The following is a 16,797-nucleotide window of genomic DNA, read 5'->3' as shown; positions in this document are numbered from 1 at the left end:
GGATGGGCATAGGAGTATTTTGTAAAGAAAAGTAAAAAATCGGAAATGCAAAAGAAAAATACTTGTAAGTCCCTATACCTGTCCAGTAATACTGCTCCTCTTGAGACAAAGGGGACTGGGAGGAGGGGACAAAACAGGGAAAAGAATCCAATGCTTCAAGCTTATTTTATCCTAACTTCAAAACAGGAAGGAGTCACTAAACCTTTCTGTGTTTTACAGCAGAAAAGAAATGGAAACAAACATTTGATTTTGGGGTATATTTTAGAAAAAATATGGCACGCTAACAGTAAAAAGGCAGAGTTGAAATGTAGCAGGGAAGTCTGGACATAAAACAACAAAATACAAGAGTGAAAATAGGTCTCTCAATTCCCTATGCTTCCACCATAGGAACATAGCAATTGGAGAAAATGAACTGTGGAGGTAGAGATTTAATTCCTATTATTTGGTAGAAGTTCTCTGACAAATCAGTTTGCTAGTCAAATCACACAATCCTTTTTTTTAAGCTATTAATTTGCAATGTTTAATAGGAGCATTTTCAGCTTTAGACTCTGAGCTGTATTTGGCAGCTACAGTGCTAATAATAAACTGTTAAAATATCTTGCTCCTTCAGCTGACCAACTCCCTTAAAATGTCTTGTGGCAGAAGCCAATGTGCTGTTTGACCAGGAAATTAGTTGTCTTGGAGACATCTTCACATACAATGGCAGCTCAGTCAGTCAATTTGAGTGATGCCACCTAGCAATCTGCACATTAACTTCAAACAGAAAATGAGGATATCAAAGCCACTGAAAGAGAAATCATCACCTGCAAGAAACATGCTGTTCTCCCATGCACTGCTAGCTGAAGGGAAAGCTGTAGCAAGATGAGAGTTTTGATCTCAAAATGCGCTGCTACCTCCCTGCACAATTAGGTCACTAAGAGGCTAATGGTGTTCCTGTTCATACAACCATTTATACGAAAATTGTAACCTACACTGTTCTTTCAGAATCACTTTCAGGTCAAACCTGCAGGCATCACTTCTAAAAGAGAAAGTTACCAAAAGGTTAGACAAAGAGGCAATCTGGAAGTGCCACCACCTAGTTATAACTAAACCTCATGGATTAGAAAGAGGTTTATAACTACAAGGCATGCGGGCAGTTCCATAGCACCAGGCATCAGTTTACGACTACCAAATAGTTATTTCCAAGGTAAACCACTAAACCCAGGTTATTATGTGACCTGATAAAAAAAGATGCTTATCTTCTAGTAACCCTAATGGAATGCTAAAAAGAGATGCTATTCTTGCAAATAAAAAGTAGAACCAATCCTGCCCAGCTCAAAGATACAGAGTACACCCCTTTCCTTACTCTTCCTTACTCTTTATATTCCTTCCATTAGATATAAACCGTTGTCCAAGTCTGAGACTAAGATTGGACCTAGCCACACCTGAGCTCCATCAGGAGTTTAGAGAGCAAGGGGGTCTACTCTGAACCTCGTGACTCAACGGAAGTGTCCTCCATACCCTTCTGTATCCCCAGTCTCTCTGTGAATCATTCTAACTCAAGTGTAACCCAATTTTCCTTTGTACATTTCTTCCATGCAGTAATTAATACAGTGAACCTTGCCATCAAACTTTGTTAAGTCGTACTTTTATGACATCATATTAAAACCACTTTTGCTAATACCTTTGACGGTGATTTTTTTTAAGCGCTCTGAATCACTCATTCGCAATAAGGTGCTGGGTTTAGTGAAACATGGACCAAAGCCATCCACCAAGCATCCTCAATTCTGTTCAGCACATGGTCTGATGATCCAGCATAGTTAGAACTGACAGATGTTTATTCCCCTCCTGAGCCTTGAGGTCCACTCGAGATGGTGTTCCCCCAAGGCCTTATGCAAGCACAGAAAGACGCACTTAATACATCAACTCAATAGCTTCTGAAACCACAAATCTATTAACTGTGGGTCTGCATACCTGTGGCACAGATCATACAGGCAAGTCTCCTGCATAATTTTCTTAACAGTACCACATATGACTTGGGAGTAGTCCAATTCCTGTGCAAACAGGGGTACATGCAAAGGCTCAAAAAGTTCAGGAAGAAAGACACTGTCCCTGTATAGAACATTCCTGCCAACAGCTCCAGTTAAGGGGAAAAAGAAAAGCCCTGTCCCAGCTGTAATGAAAGGTTCCCCTGGGCAGCAAGGAGAGTAGCTTTGCTCACAGAATATTTGCATCTCAGCTGAATTAGTTAATGTGTGTTGAACACTCTGAAAATTGTGAAGTGGTATATAAATGCTAAGGATTGTTATTTATTATTGTCTTGGTGCACAACAGCAGAAACTAGTGCCATTTACAGACGTGAATTAAGAACGACAGCAGGTCTATCGACATTTTGTGGGTCTGGGGATTTTGTTCATTTGCCTCCCACACTCCTGTCTCCCTCAGACAGAAATCTCTTCCATAGGACTCCTACAATCCTTGCCGAGTAGGGCTGGCCTCGGCTCAGTGAAGCCTGTCACAGTGGAACAGCTCTGCCAGGAGGGGATGAGACTTCCACCTGCAAACCTAGGTTATATCACTTCTCAACAGCACTCTCCTTCACTCCAAAGCACTGTCATCATTGCCCTTGAACAGAAAATATTTTCCACCTAAATTATTTGTTTGGGGCAAAGTAAGACAGAAAATAAAGGCACATACACGTTTCAAGGTAAAGAAAGGGTTAGTTAAAAGAAGTTGAGAACTCAGAGTGACATACACTAGCACAATAGAGTGATTCATATACGCAAGCAATGTCTTACAAGACTGGTGGTCTCAGCATAAGAGCAGATTTTTAGACACTGATTTCTTTACCTGCATTGTTAAGAAGCAACTTAGATAAAAAGATGACTCTCAACTTCCTGTCTGCAGCTTGGCTGAAGGAGTGAAAGGGAACTCAGGAGTGCCTTATGTATCCAGAACCAGAATTTAGGTTTAAGAAGATGAAAAATCACTTTTTTTTGACTTTGATTTTCCAGACTAACTTGTAACTTAACTCTGCAGCTCTGATAATGTGCAAATAGTTCTGCTAAGTGCTTAGATAGAACATATTAATCCCTCCCCAAGTTACTTAAAATAACTGCACAGACATAGTCATTCTTTGATATTAGAAGCCTGTGTCAATGTAGTTATTTTCAGTATACCATTGCTGCCTCAACTGCATGCTTTGCACATTCACAAAATTCACAGGATATTGGGAAAAACTGGGGGTACAGGGTCAAGCTTTTACAGACAACTTAGTACATAAAACAAACCTCTGATGCTCAGTGAAATTGTAATAGATCCTTTTTCTCAATACTGCACTTAGATGTGGCTGGAAAGCTGCCTGGCAGAAAAGGACCTGGGGGTGCTGGTTGACAGCCGCCTGAGTATGAGCCAGCAGTGTGCCCAGGTGGCCAAGAAAGCCAATGGCATCTTGGCTTGTATCAGGAATAGTGTGGCCAGCAGGATTAGGGAAGTGATCGTGCCCCTGTGCTCGGCACTGGTGAGGCCGCACCTCGAATACTGTGTTCAGTTTTGGGCCCCTCACTACAAGAGAGACATTGAGGTGCTGGAGCGTGTCCAGAGAAGGGCAACGAAGCCGGTGAAGGGTCTAGAGCACAAGTCTTATGAGGAGCGGCTGAGGGAACTGGGGTTGTTTAGCCTGGAGAAAAGGAGGCTGAGGGAAGACCTCATCGCTCTCTACAACTACCTGAAAGGAGGTTGTAGAGAGGTGGGGGTCGGTCTCTTCTCCCAGGTAACAAGTGATAGGACGAGAGGAAATGGCCTCAAGTTGCGCCAGGGGAGGTTTAGACTGGATATTAGGAAATTTTACTTCACTGAAAGGGTTATCAAGCATTGGAACAGGCTGCCCAGGGAAGTGGTTGAGTCGCCATCCCTGGAAGTATTTAAAAGACGTTTGGATGAGGTGCTTAGGGACATGGTATAGTGGTGGTCTTGGTAGTGTTAGGTTTACGGCTGGACTCGATGATTTTAAAGGTCTTTTCCAACCTATACAATTCTGTGATTCTGTGATTCTGTGATACATGTGCATTACAGCTTGCACATTGGAAAAAAAACCCAGGCATTTAATTCAGAAGGTGCAGCTTGTTCAGAGACATGCTGCACTTGCAGAGAGACTTGCATTCCTCTTATTTTCCTCAAGTTACTGATTGCTTAGCACATGGTTGCCATACTGTCTATGAAATACGGACATTTCAGCAACTCAAGCTTTGAGGGCCTAATATCAAGGGGCCAATATCAATACCTGATCTGCCATTCAGCACACCGTATGCAACTTTCAAAAGGCAAATTTCAGAGACAGAAGGCAACAGAGCCCCTGAAGTGTTGTTACAGTGACATTCCCTCCTCTCTTTGCAGAACCGCAAATTGTTTTATGAATACCATTCAACCAATAGTTTAAAATAAACAGTAATTCACTGTCCATGCTGGAACAGAAGCAAGCTCTGCTGGTTCTGTCACAAGGAATAACCACTGGAGAGTTGCTGTACAGCCATCCCTGTGTACAGATCTGCACCCATACCCAGGCTTCAGAATATATAACAAAGAGCAGTGGGTTTAGGCACCACTGAATTACTATAACCACACTGCTCTTAATGCTGGCAAGGAAGAAGTGTATTTAGAAGGAGATTAGGGTATTTCCCCCCTCCTCCCAGGACAAGCCTTATTTCATTTGAATGCAGTCAGTTAGCTCCTTTGTTTGCACTCAACTCCAGATTCCTCAGTGCACCAGGCAATGCTGTACAATCACATTCAAGAGTGGCACTGTACAAAAAAAGTTTACACAAATTGGTCACAAAGTACCTACAAGAGCTTGCAAACTCCTGCAAAATGCCCTCTAGAACAGGTTTATGTCGCACTGAGCTAGGGACAGAGATTAGAGTTATCAGCTTTGACACTCAGCAGGAATGTGTCACAAAGGATTAAATCATTACATCATGAAGTGTCAGCAAATGCAGTTTTCCTGCTGCTCTACCACTAAGTTATACATTAATTAGTGAGGTACAAAACAAACATGAAATATCTCCAAGCATCTGCCTGTGGGTCAGGCCTAGCCAGAGCTATTAGCACAGGATTCGTTTCCAAGGGGAGTCACCCAAAGCATCACCAGCTCTTCAAGAGATCCATTAAAATGCAAAGAGTAGAAGTGCTGAAGGGAAAAGCACAGAAGCTAATTGCAGTGTTTGTCTTAGCATTTCTGATAGCTGTTTAATACAACTCCTTCCTCACAACCTCAGCACCTGATTTTCTAAACAAGGTCATATATGCACCACTGAATAAAAACATCCTTCCCTGAGAGAGGTGTGGAGCAGTGTCAAAAGATCCTACAACATGAACAGAAGAGTTAAGACATTTTAGAACAGAAAAAGCACACAGCCTAACAGACTATGCAGTAAAACAAGAACCGACTTTGTTATTTCTAGATACAACTGCAAGTGTTCCCTAGGTGCTCAGCAGTTCTGGACCAAATCTTTTATGAACTCTCACCCCGTCAGTGGGTGGAAGAAATTCCGCATGGTCCGACTGCAAGCTACAGTAGAGAAGATCTAAGCAGACCAACAACATCCCACACACAAACCTCTACTTTTCATCTAAATCATGACCTTAGAAAGGCAACATTGGACAAAAAAAAATTATTCTCTGCCAATTCCTTACGGCTATCCCAGCAGGATTTCTAGCTTTGGCCATGTCTTGTATTTTTCCCTTGCTTTCTGTCCCAAACTGCTGCCGTCTACTGCTTGGCATTGCCTGACTCTGCCAAATTACATCAGCATACAGAGTGTGGCCAGGATGCATTCTTTAAACTAATTTGTCCCAATTTTGCTTTGGGATCTCTTCAGTATAAAATAAGATTACTTGCTAGAACTTCCTAACTGGGTCAGGTTGTAATCTCTCTCTCAGAGGCTGAACTGTACTTGATCTCGATGCCACTAGATCAACACCCAATGACAGAGCAACTATTTGCCTTCACTATTTAAAATACTTTCTGAGGCTAGACTCTCAAAAACAGACTTCCTTTTCCAGCCTCAGTCTCAGAGGGTTGCATGGTTAAACCATCCTATCATGAAGAACAGTAACACCACGATGTTCCACTATTCTGGCATCACCCCACCTTTCACAGATTGTTGAAGCACAGGAGATGAGGAAGGCTTCTGGTAGTACCAAGGTCCCACTATCTATCATTATATTCAGAAACTTGTGCAGCTCTGTGTAAATTTTGGGGCAGCTCAGAATGGAACATAGGTCTAGGGTGTCCTGGCTCATTTTCTTAGGGTGAAATGGATGCCACCCACCTCCTGTTCTACAAGCTGAAGCCACCCAGTGCTGTGCAAACTTCTGCCCACAGCCCTAAACATGAGTGGGTGGAAGTAGCTACCACTGCTGTTTCAAAGACACGGATATTATGAACCTTAAAGTAATTAATCACCCCCACTCAGTGGTATGCAAATTGTACTTTCGACATCAGCATGCTCGTAACAAAATGCATTAACAACCTTCTAATTAAATGCTTTAAATTAGATCAAAATCATACTGTCTGACAGATGAAATATAATGCATTAACAGGATCGTTGTAACTTCCTTAGCATCAAGTGTTTATTAAAAGCTCAAAAGTCAAATTTGTTGGGGAGAAGGGAATCTATCTTCCTCAAACTGAATGCTACAGCACATGTTGATTCCCTTACAAACAGAAAGTCACTGAAATGATGCTTTGAAAGAACTGCAGAAAGTTTATCTAATGCAGAAGTACATGATTCAGGGACCTGTCAGGTTGGCTGAAGTACTAAGGCGCAGATTAATCCACTCAGTCCAGGACAATTGCTATTTGCAGTAAAAGGGAATGCAACAGAATGGTAAAAATGAAAGCAAACAGTGGAGGTCTCTTTATTAAAGAGAGCAAAATCCATAGCAGCATCTGTCAATTGGAACATCAGCTGCTGCTGAAAGATTTATTTTGAATGTCTCATAAGCTGCCTTTCAGTTGCATTAGCAAAAAAAGAAGCCAACCCTTATATTTTTGTTAGTCAGACAGTAAGACAGGTTTGTGCTAACAGAAGTCATAAACCTTCACTGGATATAAAATCCACAGTTAGGATGGAGAACCTATGAAGTATGGTTGCAAGTTCCAATAAAGCTACAGTTCAGTCTCCTGAACTCACATCACACTACTAGTGTTCAGAACAAGTCTTGGGCAAATAACTTGAGACATCCACCTAAAGGTCATTTTTGAGCTCTCTCACCCTTGCTCCCATGCAGACACACTCCTCTTTTCTCAATAAGGGAAAGTTCTGTGAGTACAACATCCAAAGCTGCCTTCTGCTTTAGCTCCCATGATAGGCCCTCTGCTTTTCTGAGGGAAAAAGCAGGGCAGATGATACCCTTCTTTGCTTCCCCAGAACTCCATCTACTCTACTGCTTGTTTCATACTGCAAAGACAGGCAAATTCAAGAAAGTCTAAATGCAATATAGTATGTTGTGCAGATGAATGGACTGTTACTCTCAGTGAATTTTATCTCCTTGTTCAGAGGATAGCAAGGAAAGCTACCGATGAGCAGAATTAAGTTTTCTTTTAGGATACAGAACTTAACCCATTCCAGCTGTAAGCTGCTAAAGGAAAACCTGGCTCGGGAGGTATGTCACCCTACATAATGCATTCAATTCTTGAGCCTCTCTTTTCATAGGAAATGAGCTACAGCTCTTGCTTCTCAGGTTAGTTTCATACACTGGCATCACCCCGCCATAGGTAATGGACTCAACGGCGGGTCATTTTTCTTAGACTCAAAGAGAGTTGAGAGGTCTATGCCAGAGCCTCTACCTGCAGCTGCCACCACTGGGTCTCACACAGACATGCCTGGAGGTGCAGCTGTCATCTCAATCACTGTTCACGGCGTGATGCTGAAGCAGCCCTGGCAACTGAAGCCCCCTTGAGTGGAGGTGAGAGCTAATCTCTTGGCCTTAACCACAGTTCTTCCTGGCACTTTTGCACTTAACCGATCTTGGAGAGTACAAACAGCTAGGGTCTGACCTGGACAGAGAAGGGAACACAGCGAAGGGTTTCAGAGATGTGCCTGGGAAAACCATCTTTGCAGAAAAAGGACTGGGACGTACACAGGGGCAAGAGTGTACATGTCAAGGCCCAAGAAAAGATGCAAAAGTTTTAGCTGTACAGGAGATGGTTAAAGCCAGCAGAAACCTGGCATTTGTCAAATAAAAATTAAGAAAGACAATCCCAAGTATCAAAAAAACTTGCACAGCTTGGAGATTCCCTTTGAGAAGTCCAGGCAAGACCATTACATCCTGAGCCTCCTCTAGACTGGACTCTGCCTATGGGCTGCTCTGAGTACACATCCATCTTATAAATTACCAAAGCTATAATAAAACATGTCCTCCAGCCTTCCTGAGTAATGTTGTATTTGCCTTTAATTTAGCTTCACCTATAAAAACAGCCAGCTGCCTAAAAGAAAGTTGAACAACTGGTTTCTGACTAGAATTGCTCCGAATGTTTTAGCATTCATGCAAAGTCATGTGGAAGAAAAAAGGAAAAGTCAAAAACCCAACAACTCACGTATCCTGGTTACCATCCTCCACTATAATTATAAAATTGCCCTTAAAACATAATTGCATAATTGGGCTTGGCAAGTATTCACCCAAATCTTTTACAAATATTTCCACAGACTGAAGGAACAGGCAGTGGGCAGTCTGACGAGCCTGCCATGAGAATTTGTGCCCTTAGGACATGTTCCTAGCTATTACACTAAATACTTTGCATCACAGTCTAATGTTCCAAAACAGTAGTGGAGCAAGTGAAGTACCAGCATCTTAAAACCAATTGAGAGAAAGATTTTCAAGCTATTTTCGCTGCACACATGGAGCAGCAATTGCTTTGAACAAAGAGATGGAGGAGGCTACCAATCCTTTTTAACTAGTTACACAGAAAGAATCCCCAGCTAGATGACATTGGTTGACTTCTGGTAGCTACAACCAAATAGAAGCTACCAATGCTTTGCTAGGGTTATTTTACCAGCATAGCACCCTGTCCCTTAAGAAAAAAAACAAACAAACAAACCACAAAACCCCCACAGATACAGAAAAAATACAGAAACATGTGGCCTGCAGGGAGAGGAGACCTAACAGAAGCCAGAAATGAAATCTGCAATACAGTAAGGTTGTTTTTAACAGCTGTGCATTATGCATTCAGCAGCACAGGGAATGCCAGCAGGGAGCCTTTATTAACATAGGCCTCAGAGTACAGTGTGCTCCTATCATGATTGGCCTCTCTTGAGAAAAGGCACACACACACAAAAGACTTAACCCTGGAGAGATCACTCCAATCCTGTTGCTATTTCATCAGCTCGACACCACAACAGAAACCAGAGAATTTCCGTGATGTATCACAGACAAACAGGTAATACTTCCAACAATGCTTGAAATCTAACACAATAGAAGGTTTCATCAGCAAGTTACGCCAGGTAGGGAAAGGAAGAAAAAATGCCGCACGAACCCACACAACAGAGTCACACTACCAATGTTGTTCTCCTATGCAGACCTTGGGTACAGGGGAGGACTGCAAAATGCTTCTCTTGTAGAAGATGCTAATAAAAGCAAGCTGTTGTCAGGACACCTGTGTTCTCAGCACAGCAATCTGCACCTCCACTGCACATATTTTAGGGGCCTGTCAGTCCAAGAAACAGCTGGAAGCCCTGCTACAGATGCAGGGGCCCAGCAGGGTAACTCACTTCATTTGGGAAGCTGGTATTGGCAGCAGAAATCTTTTGCTGATGCCAGTTCTGCCTCCACTATTAGACTTGCCTCTATCACAAACACTTGTTAGCACACCCAGCTCAGCACCAGGCTGACACCAGAGAAAAGGGAAATGCTCTCAGAATAGGCTCACCACCTCTCCTGTATCAGGTGCTGACACAAGCTCTCTAGAGGTCTTGTCAACAGCTCTAAGTTGCAGCTGGCTGCAAATCCCCAACATGTGGCCTGTCCTAGTGGGCAGCCCCAGTCTTCTCCCGCAGAAGTGAGATGCAACCACTGAAGTGACAAAAAGATACACTAGAGGCCTTAAAAAAAAAAAAAGGCTAGTTTAGCACCAATTTAAACCAGTCCTTCCCCTGATTTGGGGGGAAGAGGGCAATGAGAGGAAAGAAAATGGTATGAAATGTCCTCAGCATCCCTCTTCCAACTCTACAGAGAAGAAAAAATGTCTTAATAGGAAAGGGAAACAAAATACCAACCTGAAGAGCTTGAAAACTGCTCTAGATGACTGAGTGCCAGCATGTGCCTGAAGTGGAGGAAATAGCTTTGTATCGTCTGTATTCATTCATACCTCCTTGCTCTTTTCTTTTCTTCTCCTCTTGTTAAGAAGTAAAACACAAGAGTCAGTATCCCTAATAACATGATCTGGTTTGAGGCAGCAATAGCACTAGAAATTTCAAGGGGTTGTTTAATATGCAATGTTCTAGTTCCCAAGAGCATAATATATGGCTTTTTTTAAGCCTAGCACATCTGTGCATTACAACACTTTTTAATTTAGGTGTCGAACAGAAAGAGACAGGTAGTGTTTATTAAAGAAGTTTCCTGGAAGCACTTGTACTGCAGGAACAATACTCTTTAGGCCAGGTACCCCTAAAAGGTTTTGTAATGTGAGTGCTATGCACCTCTCATCACAATAGCAGCAAGTGCTTTAAAAATCAAAACATCATTGACTGTAATAGCATCACTCAAAAAAATACTCCTTTATCACTCTTTAAGCACAAAAAAAACCCCAAAACCGAGTCACAGGGAGAGTAATTAGCTCCTTTCACGAATGGCAGGCAGAGACTTGGTCTCTCAGTCACTTCCAGCCAGCCCGCTGCCCAGAACACAAGACTGTCTTTTCTCCACTCTTTTTCTTGATTAATACAGCCTTCCCCTCCTTTGAGGCTCAGTTATACCTGTGTCAAAGAGACAAGTAACAACCAGGCACAGTTCAGCGCCAGTACAGGAAGCTACCCAGCAAAGGCACCAAAAGACACCTGTTGTTTCAGTGAAGGTGTCAGCAAGACCATATGTGGTCTCAGTGACTATGAATGGGATGCCCAGGAATTGCCCACATTCAGAAGATACTCACTTCCCCCACCATTTACAGTCCCATTCTAATGCTTGGTGCACAAGATTTTGGACAAAGGCATAACAAACAGTACCTCTCCCTAATTTTATCATAGCCATACTCTTGAGAGCTCCCAGAGTTCAGTTGCTAATAGCAAGGGCAAGACAACACAGATGAAAAAGAGTTAATATAAAAAGAAAGAAAAGATTTGGCCTAGAGGGCAAGCCATGCAGAGTATAAACATCTGAGAATCCGCATAAAGTCTCCTCGCCTACCATTCATCCACCAGTTACACACCAATGTAATTAAATCAGGAAAGCTACGTTTAATTTTCCTATCATCACCCGATGAGATAAGAGTAGTACGTAGGGGAGGGATCAGGCACAGGGGAAAGAGCCATTTATTAATAAGTTAAATCCTTTTAGATTTAAGAGCCTCTCTGGCTAAGAAGGGTCTGATCCACAAACACAACTTCTGGGTCTAATGAAGACAAATGAACCATCCCATCCCCATTTCTGTCCTGGGCTTGGTCCTTAAGCCTCTTTTTTTTCAGAAACAAGTGTCATTGAAAATTGCCAGGCATAACTTAAACAGAAATATAGCTTTTGTTTAAACCCCGGGTTTAGCCTACACGTTTAAAACTGAAGAACACTCATCTCCCAGCCTTTATATTAACAAAGACAGCCACATTAATTTACGTTATTTCTAAATAGCCTAAGGTTCCCTGTTTTCATTAACAGCAAGGCATTAGGGTGCATTTGCAAAAATACAAGGCACGCTCCAGCCCGTTCTTCTGTCTTTCCTCTACTGCCTTCTTCCGCGTGAGGCAGGAAGAAATGCTGTGGTCCCTGTCCCCGGCCAAGACTAGAAATGCTTAAACAGGATCATATAAAGCTTTCTCCACTTGCTAGCCACACACCCAGAACTGCTGCTCTGGCTGTTTTCTTTCCACTTTTCTTTGCTTCACCCCATCCAGCTCCGCTTCCTCAGACAGTTATTTAAAGCCCTGATTGAAGAATTTATCAGATCATAATAGTGGATGACTTCCACAGGATCAGGTTTTCAATAACAAAAATCCTACAGGCTTTGATGCAACCGTGGCTTCACCACATCGGTTTTTTTTAAACAGGAAGGGAAAAATATTTTTAACAGCAACTATAAATATACATGCTACTGACTTTTCAGCTTGTTGTCCTTGTTCTCAAGCTAAATTTAGTCTGCTATATCCGGTCCAGCCCTTGGTGAAAAAGCAATACACACTCAAAATTGTGCAAATCCCACAGCAGGCAATTATACTTACCCAGGTACCTTACAAGATAACCAGATGGACAGGTAGATTCTCATTTTGTGAGTGTAGGTATGTTCATGGCTATAGAGGAAGTGGTCTATTATAGTGATTAGCCCCCCCAATACAGAAAATAATTATTATTGCAATAGGATAGCTCTGTGCTTCTGAATGAGAAAAGTGATGTAGGTGATTCACAGTGTACATGTGTATGTATGTGTACATACACTTGGTCTGTGCCAAATACGCTTTGAGGGTGTATGTGTACCTCTGAGCTACAAAGAACCATTCACTGGCCACACCTGCTGTTACCCATGTCCTTATTTTACATGCAGAAATGTCTGAGATATTGATTCAAACCTGGATGACTGATTTCAAGGTCCAACCTGCATGTTAAAGAGCATCCTTTTGTATCCTGAAGGCTCTCATTTGTGTGAGTGATTTCTTAGTCAAAACAAGGTAAATATTTATCAGGAACTGACTACCTAGAGAATGAGAGTTGTTAGTCATTCCAACTGGTAATCTTAAGAAGCCTTAGTCATGCCAGAGCCCAGGTGATTTCTGCAAGGGCCAACACGTTTCCCCCTGGTTTAGGGATCCCTGTCCGCGATTCAAAGTTTCACGCAGATGAGGACTCCCCCGCGACAATGTGACTTGCTCCACTCGCCGCAAGTTTTGCAACCTAAGCAAGAAACGCAGTTCAGAGGATGCTCCTGTATAAGCATCAGCCGGGCTAATAACCAAAATAAGCGGTCCAGAAAAAAATATCTGTGTTTCCTACAGCCTTGATAGTTGGGGGGAAAAACAATAAAGGGTCGGGCTCGCCTCGCCTCCAGCCCTGCTGGCTCGGCGTGTTTCTCCGGCACCGGCCAGCTCTACGACCCAGCCTTTGCTCTGTGCTGATAAATACACCGCTGCTAAAGGCTAGGTGGACAGGACGGGAAAAAAGAGTTTCCTGGGGGTGAGACCCGCCCTGCGGCCGCGGACCCCCCAGCCCGGCGCGCCCGCGGCGCGGGAAAGGGTCTGCCGGTGCCGCACCGCCGGGGAGCCCTGCCCCGGCGTCCCCGGCCGGCATCGCCGCTGCCCCCGCCCCGCACGGTCCCTGCCCTACCCAGCATGGAGAAGATGAAGTCCTTCGCCGTGTGGATCTCCAGGGCTCGCTGGTCGTCGTACTCCCTCTGGTCGTGCTTGGTGAATTCCTGGATGAGTTTATTCAATTCCTCCACCCTGGCTCCCGATCGGAAATCCAGCTCCGGGAAGGGAGGCTTGCTGTTGGTGCCGGCGGACCCTGCCTTGCTGGCGAGAGGCGCCGCCATCTTCATGCAAAAAAAAAAAAAAAAAAAAAAAAAGGAAAGAAAGGGAGAGAGGGGAAAAAAAAAAAAGGAGGGGTTTGCAATGTTGCAATGGAAGAATGCAAGCGCCGCCGCAGCGCAGCGGCAAGCCCGGGCGCGGGTCTGCCTGCGCGGCGCCGAGCGGAGCGGGGCCCGGGAGGCGCGGAGCGGCGCCGGCCGCCGCGATCAACAAGCGGCCGCGCCGGCTGAGCCCCCGCCCGCGCCGCGCCCGCCCGCGGCACCGCGGAGCCGCCCGCCCGCGCCGCGCTGGGGGGGCCGGGCCGGGCCGGGCCGGAGCGGAGCGGGGACCGCCTGCTGCCGGGGCCGGGGCCGCGGGGGGGTCGCTCCTCTGCCGGCGTCACGGCGGGCGGGTGCCGAGGCTGGAGCCGGACCTCTGGCTCGGGATAAAATTCCTTTTTTTTTTAATCTAAATTTAATTTTAAACTTCAGCAAAAGCCTTGTCCTGCAAGTGGATTAATAACCGGCTGGGAACTCTGCTCCTCCCACATGTTCCCGAGGCATTCTGCGCTTATTCCTTTTTTGCTCCATAAGGCATTCTGAAGATTGTTTTATATATATATATATATATATATATATATATATATATATATATGAAATAATTTTATCATATGTCTTAGAAGCAATGACCAAGATAAAGTATCCTCACTGCTGCACTTGAGACCAACCCTGCCTAGAAGCTCCTGGGAGCTACATAGACAAAGGGTAGGAGGGGAAATGGGATCTCAGAAGATTTGCCTGAGGTCAAGCAGCCTGTGGCAAGGAGCCCAGATCTCTGATCTCCATCCATTCCCCATCGTCAAGACTACATGCTTTTCTTCTGTATGCATTTTTAATGCCTTCTAACTTTTCAACCTGGAGTGGTTTTCTCCCTTTAGCCTGATCTTCTGTGCCTTGTCCCATCACTGAACATATCTAGCTCAATCCATTATTTACCTTAGTGCATCCACTGGAAGAACTGTCTGACTTCCTGCCCAGGGAGCATACAAATATATTGTGTTAGCCTTCCTATGGGGCATTTCAGATGCTATGGCACTGATGCAAAACTGCTTGGATATGTATTATCCTCTCAAGATGCTTGGCAGAAAACAAAGATTTCAGCTCAGTCCCAGACTACGGTAAAATGTGTCTACCAAAATTGGGCATGAGGCATTCAGAGAAAAAACCAGGAAGGTGGAACTAAGCTCAGTGTGAAGAGGTTACAGGCTGGTTTCCCTGATGCATAGTAAACACAGATGCTAGTGTTTAGACCTGAGCTCAGGGATGTGGCTTGGTTCCTCTGGACCACTAATCTTGATCAGAAATGGGAGTTCAGCACCTCTTGCAGTGGGACCTTATCTGAAACAAGAATAAAAATCAAGGGTAGGTTTGGACCCTGTAACAGAAACCACAGCCTATTCAAAGAAGAACGGGAGGTGCCTCTGGCTTTGTCCTGTAACCACTTACACAGCTTCTGAGGGCACTGATATGCTCATTATCTAAGAAATGATGTCCCAAAGGTAAAGGTAGGAGTGCGTGTGTGTGCATGCACATGCCCTCTGCTGGGTACACAGGCCCTATTGTGTTCAGATACTGCTCACAGCCGACTCTGACACACATCGACTTCATTCACCGTCAGAGCCTTGGTGATCAGCTGCATTGTCACATGAACCTCTGACCGGCACCATGTTTGACTTTGACCAAGCACCTTTCCTTCATCTCTCTCCCCAGCAAAGCCTAGAAATAAAAACAATTCACTGATAGCATTAACATAATGCGGGATCTGACTTGCAGAAGAGCAGTTAGCAGAGTTCAGTGTTGGTGGCCTGCCCTGCAGGATTAGTTCTGCTAACCCGGCTCAGCCCATGCCCTCCCATGCTAGCCTGCTGCGGGCACTGCCTGTCTGAGCACTCAGGACCTCTTGCCTCCTGCCCCTCTCAGGGTTTGAGAGCCCTGTTGCTATTTCTCTGCGGTGTGGTTTTGTCCGGGGTGACAATCTCATACAGGCGGACAGCTCCCTCTTGTGATAACACCGCTCCCACAGAAGGCACAGTAGCTCCTGAACCCCAAACCACTTCAAGACCTTCTGTTTTGCCCTGTCCATCTCTGGACATCTGTAAGTCCCCTCTGCTCCTGCCATAACCATTTCTAGTTGTGTGGGTATCCTTGTTTCACTTTTGCGTAGCGCAAACTGCTAGCAGCTATGATGTATGCATCACTGCCACCGCTTGCCAAAGTAGCTGGACATTTTGATACAAGCTACACTTTTCATCCCAAACCCTCTTGCCTCATCTTTTTCAAGGTGATGTTCTCCACAGGCTTCATGGACGAGTAGCTTTCTCTCCTAACCATATCTTATTTGCTGCAACATATTTCAATACTGGGACTTCCACTAGTTTCTTCATGAGCATTTTGTCTCAGATTCTGTCTTCCAGTGGGTCACCAAATGGTCACACTGACTCTCCACTCACATCAATCACAGACTTACATTATCATTTTCCCCCCTCTTCATTGAAAAATGTTTAAATCCCATTCAGTAACAGCTTCATAGCTAGCTTTGATTGCCTGAATTCACTAAACACCTATTGGAAACATAAAGTGCTTCAGAAACAGCTAATGCCAGAAGCAATGGAGACTTCAGTGTGATTGCCTTTTTTAATGGCACCTCTGCTTGAAGCTATAGTCACCATATTTGCAGAAAGTTTCCGTTAGATCAGGGTGTTAACTGCTCCATGCTTCTGGCTCATCTGGCATTTGTTTTATTCCTGGTACCATGCATTATTCAGAAATTGCTCAAAACCAAAGAATGTGCTTTATTTAGGGTCTGAGCTCAAACCAACACTGTTCACCAAGAGCAGCATCGAGCAAGCAGTTTTAATTTTCTTCAAGAGTCTCTGACAGGTACCGAACCTCTCTGCCCCACCTCAGTGCTAAGAGAAATTCTCCTTCATGAAAAGCAGTTGTACTTGCAAAAGAAGGAGCCCTTTTACCACCCTCTCTGGAAGCCTTTGAATGGGCTTGGGTCCCTCAGTGGCAAGTGGGATCTGCCGCACTGTCATATGCTTGTTAATACCCTT

The 16,797-nt window shown here is 44.3% G+C and overlaps 1 protein-coding gene across 1 annotated transcript in view; it reads right to left on the bottom strand.

Annotated features, from left to right (window-relative positions):
• Positions 1 to 13,963, bottom strand: part of MB21D2 (Mab-21 domain containing 2) — a 65,410-nt gene extending 51,447 nt beyond the window's left edge. The window contains exon 1 of the mRNA XM_072868040.1: positions 13,504 to 13,963. Coding sequence (XP_072724141.1) covers positions 13,504 to 13,714 — 211 coding nt within the window. The 5' untranslated portion in view covers positions 13,715 to 13,963. The remainder of the gene's footprint in view (positions 1 to 13,503) is intronic.
• Between the last annotated feature and the right edge of the window lie 2,834 nt (positions 13,964 to 16,797).

This window comes from Ciconia boyciana, chromosome 7 (genome assembly GCF_034638445.1).
Source record: "Ciconia boyciana chromosome 7, ASM3463844v1, whole genome shotgun sequence".
In the NCBI taxonomy this organism is placed as follows: domain Eukaryota; kingdom Metazoa; phylum Chordata; class Aves; order Ciconiiformes; family Ciconiidae; genus Ciconia; species Ciconia boyciana.
Note: the sequence above shows the minus strand (reverse complement) of the source record. Positions and strands in the feature narration are given on the sequence as shown.